This window comes from Ascidiella aspersa, chromosome 6 (genome assembly GCF_963924565.1).
Source record: "Ascidiella aspersa chromosome 6, kaAscAspe10.2, whole genome shotgun sequence".
Classification (NCBI taxonomy): domain Eukaryota; kingdom Metazoa; phylum Chordata; class Ascidiacea; order Phlebobranchia; family Ascidiidae; genus Ascidiella; species Ascidiella aspersa.
This window is the reverse complement of record NC_139452.1, coordinates 4,064,471-4,080,468: the sequence shown is the minus strand read 5'-3', so window position 1 is coordinate 4,080,468 and position 15,998 is coordinate 4,064,471. Positions and strand designations below refer to the sequence as shown.

Below are 15,998 nucleotides of genomic sequence, written 5' to 3'. Positions count from 1 at the left end.
GGGACTTAAATGATGGAAATATTACAAAACAAAACCTAAAATTTAAATTTATTTTCTCACTTGTTTTAATTTTGAAGACCGGTTTCTTAACTGTATTTCGTTACTATAAACAAGGTGGTAGGATTTTGGACCAGCTCCGGACGGACTATCTATAATCTTAAGGATGCCAACCTTCTTGTTAAGGGCTCCCTATGTTCTAAATGTGTCAACAAACGTTTGGAATGTTATTTAACCGTATACAATATAACTTTCCAGTCACGTAACACACGTGGATAGTTCGCAGAAATACGTCAAGAATACAAGTCATAAGACCAATATAAGAATGTGTTGTAAAGAAGTTGAGATACCCACTTTAAAACGTAAATCGTACTAATGTCTCTAAAGTTCATACCAAAATTATAATTTATTCATAAATTACAAGTTAGTTTAGATTTTACCAGCAAGCTTAAAAAAACAATCGCAACGAGCCTGCTTTTCTGGTGTAACATTATTAGATTTTCCTGTTTACATTTTAATTTTTCAATACTTCTTACCAACAGGTTTCGCAACAGAATATATTGGTCGCCATCTTATTTTTTTAGTATTTGGGATAAAATTTTATGAACAGAAAACAGTCAAAACAGTCAAATGACATAACAAAACCTTATTAAAGCAAGTTAAATCACAGATTTTGTTGAATAAAATTACCGAAAATGTTTTTCTTTAGGATAATTTTGCTTTTAGTGTAGTAGAAGAAAAAACGGTAATTTACCTGCTTTTACAGATGCAGTTTAAAATAATCATTTTGAAAATGCCACTTGTTTTTAAGTTCAATATATGTAAACAGGCATAACCTGCTTATAGAATAGTGGGAGATAAATTGAAGGGTAACTAGCATTCGGTAAGTTTTAAGAACTGTCAGCTTAAAAACTATAATATTTGAAATACATTCGTTGGTGCTGGTCTAGAATCCTACCACATAACAACACACAATATTTGAGTTAGGGTGTCAGTTAGTGTTTGGGTAAGGGTTTGTCAAGTATTAATATATTCATTATTTAATAATAATACTTGACCCACCCTAACCCAAACGCTAACCCCGCACCCTAACCCAAATAATTTGCATTGTGGTAGGATTCTAGACCAGCGCCCATTCGTTAAACTTGATTAATATTTATTATTTAATAATAATATTTGGCGTAAAAAATAAAAACATTTTCCCTCAGTCAGACAAATTTGGGTTGCACAAAACAATCCTTTTCCAAAAATAAAACCTTCAGTAGTGCTTAATATTTCTGACAGTACGTTATTTTCTGACATGCCACTATTGAAAGGATGTCAAGTGTACTCGCAATTTTTTTTGCAACTGACTAAATCTGAACCCCCAAAAAATATGGACATGATTTTCCCATACGTTATAATAGCACTTTAGTTGCACCCGGTCATCCCATATTTTTTTTACCATGCACACGCAGGATCTCTTGACATCTGCCATAATCCCCAGACGAGCACAAGGTTTATGTCAGGTCTTCATTTTTTGCCTTTTAAATTTAAGAATTTTGTTAAAAAAATAAATATCACGTTTGGATGTATCGGACTTCCCTAGTAAACTTTAAAAAAATTTAGTTTTATCATAAACTTCTAGACATGTTGCAGTAGTTAAATTACAATTGCACCCAGCATTTAAATACATCACACTTAGTGTGTTAAAAAAATCTTATTTTAGTAAAGTTTCAACATTTGTGCTATATATAATATACCAGATTCCCAATCTAGTATAGCAGGTATCAGTTTCCCAATAAAGCTAGTTAACTTATATTTAAAAGTTTGCATTTCAGGCAAGTTTATAATAAACAAAATGGACAGTAATTGCATTTGTTACTACTGGAAAACAGATGCTCTTTGCCATCGATTGCTATCGCAAAACTGGCCAGAAAGTGCCAAGGAAAAAGAAGTCTTTGTCCAGCGTTTGACAGAGGCTGCATTAGAGGTTGTAAAAATAACTGCAAAAGAAGGGAAAAACACACTGACAGAACTTGACAACGTCTACGGGCACTTTCTCTCCGACGCCAACACCTCAAACGGAAACTTTCAGCTGCGAATATTGGCCACTTCCATTCTGGTGCGGGTCTGCACAGGGCTGGAGGACCGCTTCGTCTATCTCAGCTGCAAAGATCAGAAATCGGCCTTCGAGCCTGTGTTGGAGCTGGTTGAGAAACTCTTGGTGCTTTGCCGCTCCCAATGCGAGAGTGCTGTGAGATCAATGCTGCTTGAAACCTTAAAACAACTCTTTAACGATCTCAAGCTAAAGGGTTTCAGCAAAGAAGCCCAATATTTGCTGCTCTCGCAATCCGAGGCACATCTTAGTCGAAAAGAAATGGAAACATACACTAAAGTGATTGAGGAAAAGTCGCCCGGTACTGTACGCTGCTATGAGACTTACGCCAAAGGTATTTTTGACACTTTGAAATTGATAAATGCCCAGCTGCGCACTCCTTACCTGCTACGGATGCTAAACAACTACAACAAGAAGAAGTCTGCGTCTTCGCAGAGAAGCCCGTCGCCGCAATTTCGCTACAAAAAGTATCTGAAGGCTATGGAAGAATGTCAAAAGCTCACTGCCACCACTTCACACAGCAAAACCCCTGAAAAACAAGCTGAAAAAACGAATCGCTATTCAAGGCGGTGGACTGTCGAACTGGATAAATTTCTCATAGACGGCATTAAAAAGTTTGGTTACGGCGATTGGGCAAAAATCAGAGACACCTATCCATTCCCAGCTTGGGTTGGTGGAGTCGCCTTAAAAGATCGTTGCAAAATTATGAGGAAACACAACCTGCTTGTTGTGGACGACAGCAAAAAAATTGTTGACATGGCTCCCTGTTATCAGTCCGTTATGAATGCATCGCAAGACGAAGATATTGAGGTTGTTTCGGATTCTGAAAGGCCCAAGAATAAACAATCGACCAGCTCTAGTCCCAAAAAACAACCTGGCCAAACCAAAAAGTTAACTTCCGAGTTTTATGCTGCTAAAAAGCGCAAGCAACACAAAAAGCACACCAGATCGATTTACTTTTCTTAATGTGAATGGCGATTTATTTTCTTTTTTTCCTTTTGATTCAACTGCCAACGTTCATTTGTGTTCCAATGTGTACATAAACAAACATGCTTTACATAAATACAACTAATTTTTTATTTTGCACAGTATGTACAACAGATGAACAAGTTCATAGATACATTCAACTTTGTCATTGGATATGTTGAACGTTTTTCTATTTAACATACATCCATCCCTGTCTGTGCAAAGTAAACAAATAAGGTTCCAAAATAATGCCACAGCTGTTTTTTGTGGGTTTTTCTGTAACAATTTTAAAAAAGTTGCATATTGACGCATGTTATGACTTTTTCAGTTGGTTATTCAGTCAAAGATAGGCAAGTGAAATATGAGTCGAGATTTTCTCGCCGAAAACAATATCTGCGGCCAGACGCTGCTGCGACTTGTAAGTCGTGGTAATGCCGTCATAGCAGAAATTCTCCGATTGTCTGATTTCATTCCGACTGTATTCAAGATGGACAAGGCAGATGCTGTTAAGTATAGTGAGTATATAATTTACAAGTTCTTAATATGTAAATATTATTTAGTGGAATTACTATATTTGTTAAGGGTATCTGGTAATTAAATCAAACATGTATTAATGATTTTGCTACTTTTAGTAAGTTAACTGATAATTTTGACACAAACTATACAAGTGGTTTCTATATGATGGTATACAACTATACATGTAATAATAAGACAATCATGAGCATTTTTGTTTGACAAAAATAGTTTCTGAATGTTTGTTACACTGTGTCTAGCACTGAATATGTGATAATGGAAATCACCTTGACCCTTGCAAGATAAATCTTGACCTTAATTCTTGATCAGTAACAGCAGAATACTCTGACAAAGCTAGCAACTCAAATCAGGAAAAATAATTTAAATTTTATTCGAATAAGATATACTGATGGTGTCTTTACTGGCGAAGTATATATATATATATCTTTTAGGATCTTTTAATAGTGTCTAACCTAAATTGCTAGCTTTGCTAGAGTGTTCTGTGTCAGCTATTGTTTAATTTACTTGGAATGTTGCCATTTTCTAAGGTTCGATTATCTACGACTTTGGCTACTTCAAGACGACGGAGTACTACGAGAACAAGATTGAGCAAAGCGAGCAGCTGCAAGATTTGGACGACGAGTTTCGAGAAAACAACATCAACATTCTGACGCGGTTCTACCTGGCGTTTGAAAGCATTCACAAATATGTGACGGACCTGAATCGGTAGGTTAATCAACTTGCGTAAAGCCCTTATTTGTAAATGGAGACAATGACTTCAAACGCAAATATTCTTTAGACTTTCCTATCTTGGTCAAAGTCAGTCATTTATAAGTTCTAGTCATTGAAATAAGAAATATACTTTGCCATGAAATAAGGCATAATCTGTCCCTTAATTTGAATGTTATTAATTATTTTTTTGGCAAAATATGTTTCTCTTTTAAATGACTACAACTTTTAAATGACTGAATTTGACCAAGACAAGAAAGTCCAAAGAGTATTTGCTTGTGTAACGCAGTTAGAAAAACATTAGATAAAGTGTTTTTTTTGCTGTTTGTTGTTTAAAGTGGTGTTAGTGTTTAAAGTGGTGATTATCTAATGTGTGCCTGAATTTAATCCATGTATCTTGCGAACCATTTTTACATAAAGTAAAATACTGTTTTTATTTCACAAATATGCATACAGGCAAACATGCAAAATTCAAACAAATAGTCTATGAGGTAAATTTAACCCAATGGTGATTGGCAAGTAATAATACTAATATACCTGTTAAAAGTGTGCCACATTGCCTAGTTTGCCCCAAGATTAAAAAAAATAAAAACACTGGCTTAAATAATTTTTTAACAAACTTGAATTCACAAGTACTGTTTAGGTTTTTGGAAGATTTGAATGAAGGAGTCTTCATACAGCAAACTCTTGAATCAATTCTGATCAATATCGATGGAAAGCAACTACTTGTAAGTTTTAAAAGCAACAAAATAGATTAATAACATTTAAATTGGATAAACAGATCATAGACTAGCAATGTTCAGCTTATAGGTCACACATTTTTAAACAGTCTTTAACTGTCTGAAACAAATTAGAAAAAAATGAATTACTGCGAGTGAAAATACCTTTGCATGTATCATTTTGATACCATAAAAATGTATAGAAGTAAAAATCAACTAGTTGCTTCAGCTTTTTAAGATAACTAGCAACAAAATAAACTGCCATTTTGCAACAATTTGTTTTCCAGTGTGAAAGTGTGTTTCTCTATGGAGTGATGTTACTTCTGGTTGACATGAAAGTCGAAGGAACATTGAGGGAAAGAATGTTGGTTTCGTACTACAGATACAGGTTTGTTACTCAAACAACCTGTCTTATTGTATTATTATTACAAAATACCTAAAATAAGTGCTACCATAATGGGTCAAACAATTGTTATCCATTAAATTGTTTAAAATGTCTCATTTGACTAATGATGTTTCAATCACAGTCCCTCTGATTGATATGTTAAGGCAGTGTTTCTTAATCAGGTGAATGGTTCACCTCAGGGTGAATAAAAATTTTGCAGGGTGAACCAACCAAAAGGGGTGAATAAGGGTGAACCGTCAGAAATGGAAAAACAAAAAAAGAAAAACAACCTAAGTTATTTTGTGCTGTTATATATAGACAAGATAGTTTTATCATATCATTAGACAAGGGTGAATGAAATCTGGAGATAGATGCTAGGGGTGAACAAAACTAAAACAGTTTAAGAAGCACTGTGTTAAGGTATTAAAGTACAGTATTAAAAAAATGTATTTGTTATCTCTACTAATTTTCTATTGCAATCCTTAAATTATGCTTTAAAACAAGTAGTTGAAATAATACTGAAATTCGCTTTTTTAAACTAGGTATATAAATAGCTATTAATATTTCAAACAAGCTGTTTTGTTGTATTTATATAGTCAATTGTGAAGAATGGTTAATACTCCTGTTTGGTTTTTCTGGTTTCTGCTTGTCGATCACTGTTCCGCTGACACGTAGATTAACAATGAAACTTAAAATTTAAACACAAGAAAAAAACAGGATCAAACATTTTTTAAAGGAATATGTACTTCGCCTATACTGCCATCGTCAGTATAAATCTATACTATTTCATGTGTTTTTGACTTTTTTGATTTATTTCATGCAGCAAACCTTTAATAAAAATTGTTGTTGTTGTATAGTGGTGCAGCCAAAGGTGCTGGTTCAGACAGCAACATCGATGATGTTTGCAAACTCTTGAGGAGCACTGGATACTCCACGCTGCCCGGGGCCAAACGACCACCCAACTATCCAGAAAGCTATTTTGGAAGGGTTGCCGTCAACCCTGTCTTCGTAAAAATGATTATCGGTCGACTGCGATCTGATGATGTTTACAGTCAGGTAAGCAATGTTTTGTTGCTGTATTCTGAACATAGCTTTACTACACTTATGTATTTTTTTAAGTAAGCTATTCATTCTAAAAGTATAATGCCTGAAGGAAAATTGATTTATAACCTATATTTAACAGTGTTGTAATGACTTTAAGTCAATGAAATGGAATGAAGTGGTTTAAATGTCCTTTAATTTTAATCTGTGCGTTTTGCAGATGCTGCTATTTAAGATAAAACATTTTGAAGAAATTGTTTTACCAAAAATTTTGGACATTCCAGAACAAAGTAATTCATGTTAGATATCTACTAGAAATATTTTTTTATTCTTCCAAATGCAAAAACTATTTTTTTCTTACTTTTATAGGTGTCTGCCTACCCCTTGCCAGAGCATAGAAGTACAGCCCTCGCTACACAGGCCTCTATGCTCTATGTTATACTTTACTTCCAACCGGCTATCTTACAGAACGAACAAGCTAAGATGAGGGAAATTGTGGACAAGTATTTCCCAGATAATTGGGTATTGCTGCAATTTGAATTTTTGTTATGACCTTATTTATTGTTTTTGAATGATTTATTTTTTTAATGTAAAATCATTAACGTTTATTTTTTATATATATATTTTGAACAATATGGACATTTTCAGTTCTTGTCAGTTTGTAACAAAGATTGCCATGCTGGGTGAAACATCTATGTTCTAAGCTGTTTTATAAATAAACAAATTTTCTAATTGAAATGAATTAGAGTTCATATGTCTTTGAAGTAAAAATAAGTTTAGCAACAAACTTTGTTGCCAGAATTTTCCAATACACTTATAAAAATTGGTATTAAAATAGTTTTTTTCTAAACCAGTAGTGTTTAACTCATTTCAATAAAAAAATATTGAAAACCCTAAAAAATATTGAACACCTTAATATACATATATAATTTTTATGTATTTTTTTATATTGCCAAAAATTCTACTGTTAAATTTTGGGTCCAGCTGATTTCGCTTTTCAGTTTGAAGTGTTGTAGCCAATCACAATGCCATCTTATTTCTAAGTGTATCCAGTTTTCTGGTACATACAATTGACCAATTAAAGTAGTTAAACATAAACTGTTGCTTTGTTAGGTTATAAGTTTTTACATGGGCAACATTGTGAACCTATCCGAAGCGTGGGAACCATACAGAGCTGCCAAGATTGCACTTCAAAACACCTTGGAACAATCGAACTGCAAAGAACTGGTAAGTTATATAAGGAATTTCATTAGGCTAATTAGATTTGTGGCATGTGACGGAAAAGATGAATAGATTACCATACCGTTACTAGCATTTCACTCAGTGCTTGACTATAGTGATAGAGTAGATCTAAGGCAGCACACATTTACTGTGCACAAGGCAAGAACATATTTTTTTGCTTGTTGCGCTATAATCCCAAAGAAACCCTTGGGAATTTAAAACTGCACCCTGAATTGAAACCACAGGGCTAAAAACACGTATCCGATTTTAATTCAGAAATAGGGCAATTGCATAACCCTTTTATGGCCAGTATAGACACCATTCTACAACTTTATGGTGTTGTAAATAGTAGATAGATAGTAGATGTTGAGGTGAGCAGTTTATTTAGTAAGACTATCAAAATCAATATTAAGCTCTACAATTTTTTAAATTTGGAATTAACTGCAGTGTACTAATGTTTGCATAGCTTAGTTAGCAGAGAGACGGTCTCGGTAGTGTCTAGGTTCTGAGTTGAACCTCACCGCAGGCTAGATTTTTCTTAAATTGCTTGCCAGACAATCCTGAGCCAACTGATTTTGGTAATAACCTTTCTGAAGGCCACGGGTATATCTTTGTCAACAAATCAATAACTTTTGTTTATTTATGTAAAGTTACCAAAAAACGTTGTAGCACATATAAAATAAACAATGCACTGTTATGTTCGGAAAAGTTTATTATGCATAATTCAAAATCGCCTGCACACATTTTAAACTGATATTAAACTGGCATGTAAACAGTAACAGTGATTACTGATTAATGTGTTATCTTCTTCTACCCGACCGAACTTTCACCACTTTTGGCTTCTTCAATCTGAGGACCTTTTCTTTGCCGTTTTCGTTGATAATAATGGTCTTCTTGTTTTTCTGCATTTTCTCTTGCCTGCGTTTTCCCTCGTTCAATTTGAACAAACCTCTCGAAAGGGCGGAGATATAAATAAAAAATGTTACAACGCAAATCGCTACGATAACAGGCTCCAGCCATGAAGGATATCTGCTACAGACTTTAGTGTTTTTTCTTGTTAAATTGTAGTTGGAATAATTTCCTTGCAACACCGGAACATTATAATTGCACACACCACAAGAAATATCCAAAGCTTCAAATGTCAAATCTTCTTGGTTGAGTGAAATAGAAGTCTGGTTGTTCATCACAACTTCTACAGAATAGACTATATATCTATGCTTGGGCTTGTATGTGTAATGGAATTTAACGTCACTGCAAAAACTCGATATTGAAGTTGATAGTTCAATTGTAGAGCAGTTGTATCGCTTTTCGGTATTTACGTCGTCAATTACTGACTTTACTGGAATGAGAAGGTTGTTTTTAGGACCAGGTGTTGTTAGCATTGGTAATGAGCTAGCCTAAAAAAAAAATAAAAGTCTATTTATTTTCTTTTAATGAATTATTAAATTAATAAGAAAAGATACACAGGAAAATGTAAGTACAAAAGGTGAAAACATTTCGCAACACCCAACTCATGTGTGACCTTGACCTTAAGCGAAAATTATTTTGTTGTTATGATTTTACAAGCAGACGGCATGCCACCATTTTTGGCGATTGGTAGTTTGTCTGGAGGGTTTTTAAATCTGCACTAACTTTTTATTTAATCAAAACCTTGGCTACATAAATTATGGTAATTTTTTCTTGAAAAATTCTATCCATTTAACAAATTTGGTACATAGAAACTAGCAGACAGTGTGCCTGTATTTTTTGCAATTGGTATTTTATCTTGAGGGTCTATCAATCAGCACTAAATGCAGTTTTTGATGTATTTTCAACCCTGGCTACAATAACCTATAGTATTTATTTCTTGATAAAGTAAACTCTGCTGTATATTTCTAAGATTCCAAAAAACCAAAAGATCAAAATATTATATACCTGAAATTTGTCAGGGGTACAGTCCTGTTCCGGCATTAGGTTTGTGCTCATCAATGTATAGAGGCTGTGCGTTGCAAACCAAATGCTAAACACTGCCGACGCCGCAATAACAAGGCCGAAAAATCCAAACAGCAGTTTGCACCAGAGTTTGCGAATTTTGCTCTTTATAACGGTCGACAGGTCTTTTGAAATAATGCAGGTCACGAAAAATGGAAGAATACAGCCTGCGCGAAAAGAAAAAAATTGTAATTATGACCTCTCAAATATATCTAACCAAATCTCACATTTTCTCCCTCAAAACATATCCTACTTCACCACACCAACCATGAATTATTTTACATACTTGGATAAAATAGCCATTTCTTAAAAATTCAAAGCGATCTCCAAGGCAAACTTCAAAAAACCCTGTTTGTTGACTTAAATAACCCAAATGAAATATGTGGTGTTCAGAGAATAGTGTTTCTATATTGTGTTAAAATAATCACATGGGGGCGTTTATGAAACTAACTGCTGTTTTTATTATGTAGTAAAAAGTTACCCATGTCTGTGCTATCAACACAAATATGTGAAAAAAACACCTCAGCAGATTAGGAAGTTCAAATGAAAAAATTTAAATTTGACTTGTATGGACATCTTCAGCTCTTAATCGCATTGCAAAATCTAGTGGTATTTTTTAATTGGCAAATACATTGAGGTAAAAAATGCAATAATACTACAAAAAGAACATTATTGCATATATATTGCCTGGCAACCACACTATGTATATAGTAGTATTTTTTTGGTGTAGCCATAAGTTACAATTCCATTAAGTGATTGGTCTTACCTCCAGCTATTACCCACACTATCAGCAAAGTAGCATTGGCAACCATGCAACCCACAATGTAGGTTGCCAAGAGATACATGTGTAGTGCTGAAGTGAAGAGTACACCAAGTGCAATAAACACTGCAGATATAACCAACGAAAGATTGCCACCTTCTTCAGGATTTTTCTTTTTTCCCTGAAGAGAAATGCAGCAATGTATTTATTTTGTTTTTAAATTAACTGTACAATATTTTTTTAACATTTGAATCAGCCTACAGACTACTTACTGTACACAAGCTGTCAAACATAGCATAATTTATAAGTTAATGTAGTTAAATCAGTGGTTCTTAAATCCAAAATTTTTCTTTGTTATTTTGGACCAGGGCCGGCATAAAATATTTAGGGCAAAAGTCATAAATAAACTTAATATTTAAATGATGTTGCCTGGACTCCTTGAAACTTACTCTTGGCCTAAGTTTGACAACATTTCATTATAGCAACCTGTGACTTACCTTCTCCATCACCGATGTGTGAACTTTGTTGTTCTTCCAAACTTTTTTGTCCTTGTCAATTATCGTCATTAGCCCGTTTCCGAAGCCCCAAAGGCTAAGCAAGGTACTGGCCAGTGACACTGCGCATGCAATCATCAGTAAGATCTTTACCATGTCATCTGTCAAATAATTTTTAAAAGCCCAAAATCAAACATTTGTGATTTTAGTTTTTAGGTGTTTTTTTCTCTTTTGTGTTTCTAAATTAAAAACAATTTTGCAGCTTTGTAAAATGCAGGCAAAGTTGTTTTAGGGTTTTTTTTTGGTGTTTTTTTCAACATAGCTATAAAACAACCAGTAACAGTTTAATTTTAATTAAAATGTTTAAATTAAAAAAACATATTTCAAAATATTTTTTTGACTATGATTAAAAAACAAAGGTACAATTATTAGGCTTTGTCTGTAACTTTAATTATCACTGGTTAAGGTATTTTTTTGTAGCAATAAAGTTTTCCGATTAAACCCATACTAAATACCTAACAACAAATTGTTTTCTAAACACTTTTTCTAAAAAAATGAAAAGCAAAAAATCACTATTGATTACCGGTAGCATTTTGCCTTAAAAGATTTACCTGATTGAGATAGTGGTAGCCAGCTGTTGTTGTAATAGAGAAGCACATGATACACATCCACAGCATTGCACAGTAGCATCAGCAAGATTGCCAAGACTCTTACAAAGAAGTTAAACTGTCCTAACAAGTGACTTATACTTCCCCACAACACAGTAACGAAGAAATACTGAAGCCACCCATATAAGGGTCTACCCACCACGGAACACATTGTATCACATTAGAAGTTTCAGCCCCAGTTCTACAGTCAAGACTGAGCAAGTTTTGCATTCTGTTGTTGTCTTATATTGTGCCTAAGTGTAAAATGTCACTTGTTGGCAGTTATTGTTGAGAAATTGTTGCCCATGCAAGTAGTAAGTGGTGCAATAAACTGCAATTAAATATTTAGCAATCTGAAATCAGTGTGGGAAACTGGAAATGCTTTACCCGATGTAATATTAATGAGAACTAACAAGAGCTAGCTGTTTAGGGCTTATTTCAAATACCTTTGGTAGCAATGCTACTCAACTACATGTTACAAACGACTTTTTGCTTTTCTAAAGTGTGTTTGATTATAAATTGATCCAACCTAATTTCAGTGGCCTTTAAAAGGGCAAAGGAACTTTCTTAACGAAAAACTACCCATACAAAAAACGTAATAAAATGAATATATTTATTTTTTTAATTTACAAAACATACTTTAGTTGACAAGTTGAACTGTTTAATTGTAAAGTTTAAATTTCAGCTAGATTTCTTGCATGTGAAATATTTTGTTACTATTTTGTAATATGTAATTAAATTGAAGAATAGTGGAAAACTTTTTAGACACATTCATTTTGTATATACAGGTGCCTGTTGAGAGATGGCATTCAATTACTTAGAGTTAATTGTTCTGTAAAATACCATCCACACCAATAACTATTTTTTTTCTAGGCCATTAACGTTTTTCCGTTTTTTTTATGGCCAAGACAAAAAGCAGCTTCAATTATAGTGTTTATTAATGTTTCAGTCTTAAATATCGTTTATTTTTCAGGCCATAAAGAACGGAAAACAGTTGAAGTTATGCTGCAAGTCTGTCTTCCACTACCTGAAGGAGGGAGTCCTGAACGAGAACTTTCTTCTCGATAACATTCCAAACCTCATGAACAGTCTGCGAGAATGCAACGTCACTCTTCGATGGCTCATGCTGCACACCGTTGTCACTGGTAACTAAATTTTTCTCCAATAACTTTACTTTGTCTGTATTATTAAAAACGTTGCCTATTGTCTACTTCAACTTTGTTGGTGTGGCAAGGTAAACTTTTGCTTTATTTAACAACGCTGCTATCGATAATTGTCTAACTTTTTTATTCTGTAGTAATTTTTTAACTGTATTTCTCTAATTCTGAATCTGGAAATCAGGTGCACCCTCTTTAACGGCAAATTGCTTTAAAATCTTGACAAGCTTTTGCACAAGCGTGTTTTAGCAGGTCAAAGTAAAAAAAAGGTATGGTTCATGAATAAACATTACAAGTTACCAACCAGAAAAATTGAAATGTGCATTCTATCTGCAAATAATGTCAATTCGATTTTTTTTAAGTTTCATTAACTTCAAGTTGATTCGAAAAATAAGAAACCTTTAAAGATTATAATTTGTACAACAGCGTCAGAAAGCAACAAAAAGTGCAAGCAGTTGCGGGAAAACGTGATCGTCCAGAGTGAAATAAAGCAGCAAGATATTTTCCAGCTTCTTCTGCATATTGCACAACTGGAGCTCAAGTTGAAGGAAGTAAGTTGTAAAATATCACTTTATTGTGTTGTTTAGGTGGACTTTAGATCTTTTATAACGGATTTTATAGCAAAAACAAATTTGTGTTTATTAGGCTTGTAGTTTACAACAACACAAGATGTGTATAAAAGTATAAATATCTAAATGTATTGTGCTGTTTAGGTGGACTTTTAGTTCTTTTGTAATGGTTTTCTACAACCAATGACTTGTAGAATTATAGCTAGAGCAGTTTTTTTTTTGACCTTTGTAGTTTGTAAAAAAAATACAGGATGTGAGATTAACCACAAGGATAGGATGAAATCAGAGATTTGTATGAAAGTACGAATATCTAAATGTTATTTACTTTTTTCAACAAAAAAAAATTAAACTATAAATTTAGCACTTAACATATTGAGATTTGCGGTTTTTGTACTTGACACTAAAGGGTTAATTTATTTAATAAAGTATTTAGTAGGCCGGTTAAACATGCAAGCTACTTATTCAATAAAAATGCCATTGAAAGATACGAATGCTGTCAGTAAAACGAAAAACAAAATCCCGGAGCGGAGTTCTGTATTACAATGTTGTAAACAAGTCATTTGTAAAATAAGTTAAGCCGAAGTCATGTATTTTGCAAAAAAAATTCAAGTCTCAGTGCAAAGTCACGTCATTATTAGCGCAAGTCACAAGCCACTCACCGCTTAAAATGCCCTTTGATTGATGAGCCATGCCCCACCACTGATCTCACCGAATTTAACGATCGGGCGAGACAGTGTGTCGAAAAATGGAAACTCTCCATTTAAAAATACCAACTTGAAGACTCGAATTTATATATATATTAGCGCAAGTCAGCTCCTAAGTCAAGTCAAAGTCATTGTTATAAAAATAAAACGTTTAAATAAAATTGGTATATGAACAATATTTGAACTAAAAAATGACGTCAATACAACATTGTTAATTACCTTATTGTCACCCATAATAACCAGATCAATAACAAATAATGATCCTGTCGTTATTTTTGTTCAGATGTTCAAAGTAATGTTACAAGAGAAGGAGAGTAAATGGGACAAGTACAAGAAAGAGGCGATAGATAGAATCGACGAATTGGCTGAGGTCTTTTCGGGAACTAAACCGTTGACGAGGATTGAGAAAAACGGTAAAACTTACTGTTTTGGACAGTGGAACTCAACCATTTGTGCTTCGTGGACCCCTTTAATAGGCTCTCAACCCTCGTCTCCCCCTGCTTACAAGCATTACATATTTTCATTTTATTAATGCGTAACTATCGTTTGTACGGATTAACAGATAAATTTAATAACAATGTTTGGACATACGCATTACGCAGTCTAAATGAAAAAAACGAAAGTTAATAAGACGCGTGAACTGTTAGGTCAAAATACTCATGTAACCTTAATTCAATGTTAGCAGCTCATTAGTTGAGCTATTTATGCAGCTTATCCAACCCTGAGCAACGGTTAACATTAGAGCTATTTTGTGAGGGCTTTTTGTCCATAACACGAGAGCCTAATTACAATTTTTGTTCTTTATGAAAAAATTATGAAAAATAATCCATTAAAATTCTAATTTTTTTCACGCTCTTAAAATTTAATAATTTAACACACTTTTCCTTATTATTGTTTTAAGACAAAAATAAAATCAGGTAATAAAAACGTGTTATTAAAATCTGTCGAACACAGATCAGCTGCAGAGTTGGTTCAAGCAGATTTCGGCTCAGATCAATTCTCTCGATTACAACGACTCAACCTCAGCTGGCCGCAAAATGGTTCAGCTTATTCAGGCGTTGGAAGAAGTTCAGGAATTCCACCAGCTCGAAAATAACCTCCAGGTCAGAAACCTACTTTTGTATTCTTATGTTGTTTACGAGTTAAAAAAAAAGTCATGTCACAGGGCAGTTTGGCTCACGGCACCCCAAGGAATAACAAATATACTATACACCCGACTTGAAATTTGGTGGTTTACTGCAGTGTTATTATATAAAGAAACTGGAACATTAACTGTTCGCATAAATTGAAATAGCATTTGAACGATTATTATATTTGTAGAGTTGTATGAAGAAACTTAACCAATGTAGCGAAAATCATATTCCAAAATACCCCTCGGCACCCTTCAGCATTATAAATGGCACCCCGGTTTTGGACCACTGTTGTAGAATAGAGTAATCAAGGTTTTAAAAAATATAAAGACAAAATTATTCGCGCAGAAAAACATGTTTGCCTGTCTTATGTCTTTTATAGAAACCTGCTTAAACCTTCCGCAGTGGTTAACGCTGACTCCTAAATTATTTTTTGTCCGTGTTAACCTTGGGTCAACATGATTTTTTTAGAGTTACGTCATAAATTGACGTTAAAAAAAGTAGACCTGGAACACGGTTCGAAATGATCAAACGAAATGCAGTGTAACTACATTCATCGCTCAAATGGTTTTATTTTTAATTTAACTTTTTTCTTTTGAAAAATATATCACTTTTGCATAATCAACTAATACTTTTATCAAGGCCATCCTGGACCCCCTAAAACTTGTACACGTACCATTAAAGGGGTCCACGGACTCGAGTTTAACAATTTCTGGCCTAATATATAAATATACATTTTTTAATGAAGTGTTCTACTTGATAGGTGAGGCAGTTCTTGGCTGACACGAGGCAGTTTCTCCACCAAATGATCAGGACGATCAACATCAAGGAAGAAGTTCTCATCTCTATTGAAATCGTTGCTGACCTTTCCTACGCGTGGACAATAATGGACCAAAA

General features: G+C 33.9%; 3 protein-coding genes across 3 annotated transcripts in view; 2 read left to right on the top strand and 1 right to left on the bottom strand.

The window, feature by feature from the left end:
* Window positions 1-1,817: 1,817 nt before the first annotated feature.
* Window positions 1,818-3,396, top strand: LOC146139233 (uncharacterized). The gene has a single exon (XM_083392332.1). It carries the CDS (start codon window positions 1,838-1,840, stop codon window positions 3,059-3,061), a length of 1,224 nt encoding a protein of 407 aa, XP_083248458.1. The 5' UTR covers window positions 1,818-1,837; the 3' UTR covers window positions 3,062-3,396.
* A 3-nt stretch (window positions 3,397-3,399) lies between these two features.
* Window positions 3,400-15,998, top strand: part of LOC146139231 (WASH complex subunit 5-like) — a 24,636-nt gene continuing 12,037 nt past the window's right edge. The window contains exons 1-12 of the mRNA XM_083392330.1: window positions 3,400-3,576; window positions 4,123-4,300; window positions 4,947-5,031; window positions 5,310-5,410; window positions 6,265-6,463; window positions 6,818-6,970; window positions 7,562-7,675; window positions 12,515-12,686; window positions 13,125-13,249; window positions 14,255-14,384; window positions 14,926-15,074; window positions 15,865-15,998. Coding sequence (XP_083248456.1) covers window positions 3,423-3,576; window positions 4,123-4,300; window positions 4,947-5,031; window positions 5,310-5,410; window positions 6,265-6,463; window positions 6,818-6,970; window positions 7,562-7,675; window positions 12,515-12,686; window positions 13,125-13,249; window positions 14,255-14,384; window positions 14,926-15,074; window positions 15,865-15,998 — 1,694 coding nt within the window. The 5' untranslated portion in view covers window positions 3,400-3,422. The remainder of the gene's footprint in view (window positions 3,577-4,122; window positions 4,301-4,946; window positions 5,032-5,309; window positions 5,411-6,264; window positions 6,464-6,817; window positions 6,971-7,561; window positions 7,676-12,514; window positions 12,687-13,124; window positions 13,250-14,254; window positions 14,385-14,925; window positions 15,075-15,864) is intronic.
* Window positions 8,470-11,713, bottom strand: LOC146139232 (uncharacterized). Its single transcript, XM_083391513.1, has 5 exons — window positions 11,506-11,713; window positions 10,898-11,055; window positions 10,407-10,581; window positions 9,604-9,807; window positions 8,470-8,618 (listed from the first exon to the last, which is right to left on the bottom strand). The coding sequence occupies exons 1-5, from the start codon at window positions 11,711-11,713 to the stop codon at window positions 8,470-8,472; spliced, it is 894 nt and encodes a 297-aa protein (XP_083247639.1).

Excerpts from the sequence above, each read along its gene's own strand:
- LOC146139233 (XM_083392332.1), top strand. The coding sequence starts at position 1,838 with ATGGACAGTAATTGCATTTGTTACTACTGGAAAACAGATGCTCTTTGC.
- LOC146139232 (XM_083391513.1), bottom strand. The coding sequence starts at position 11,713 with ATGTGTTCCGTGGTGGGTAGACCCTTATATGGGTGGCTTCAGTATTTC. Across the intron at positions 10,582-10,897 it reads ACACATCGGTGATGGAGAAG|GGAAAAAAGAAAAATCCTGA; the intron begins GTAAGTCACAGG and ends ATTTCTCTTCAG. Across the intron at positions 9,808-10,406 it reads AGTGTGGGTAATAGCTGGAG|GCTGTATTCTTCCATTTTTC; the intron begins GTAAGACCAATC and ends CTTTTCGCGCAG.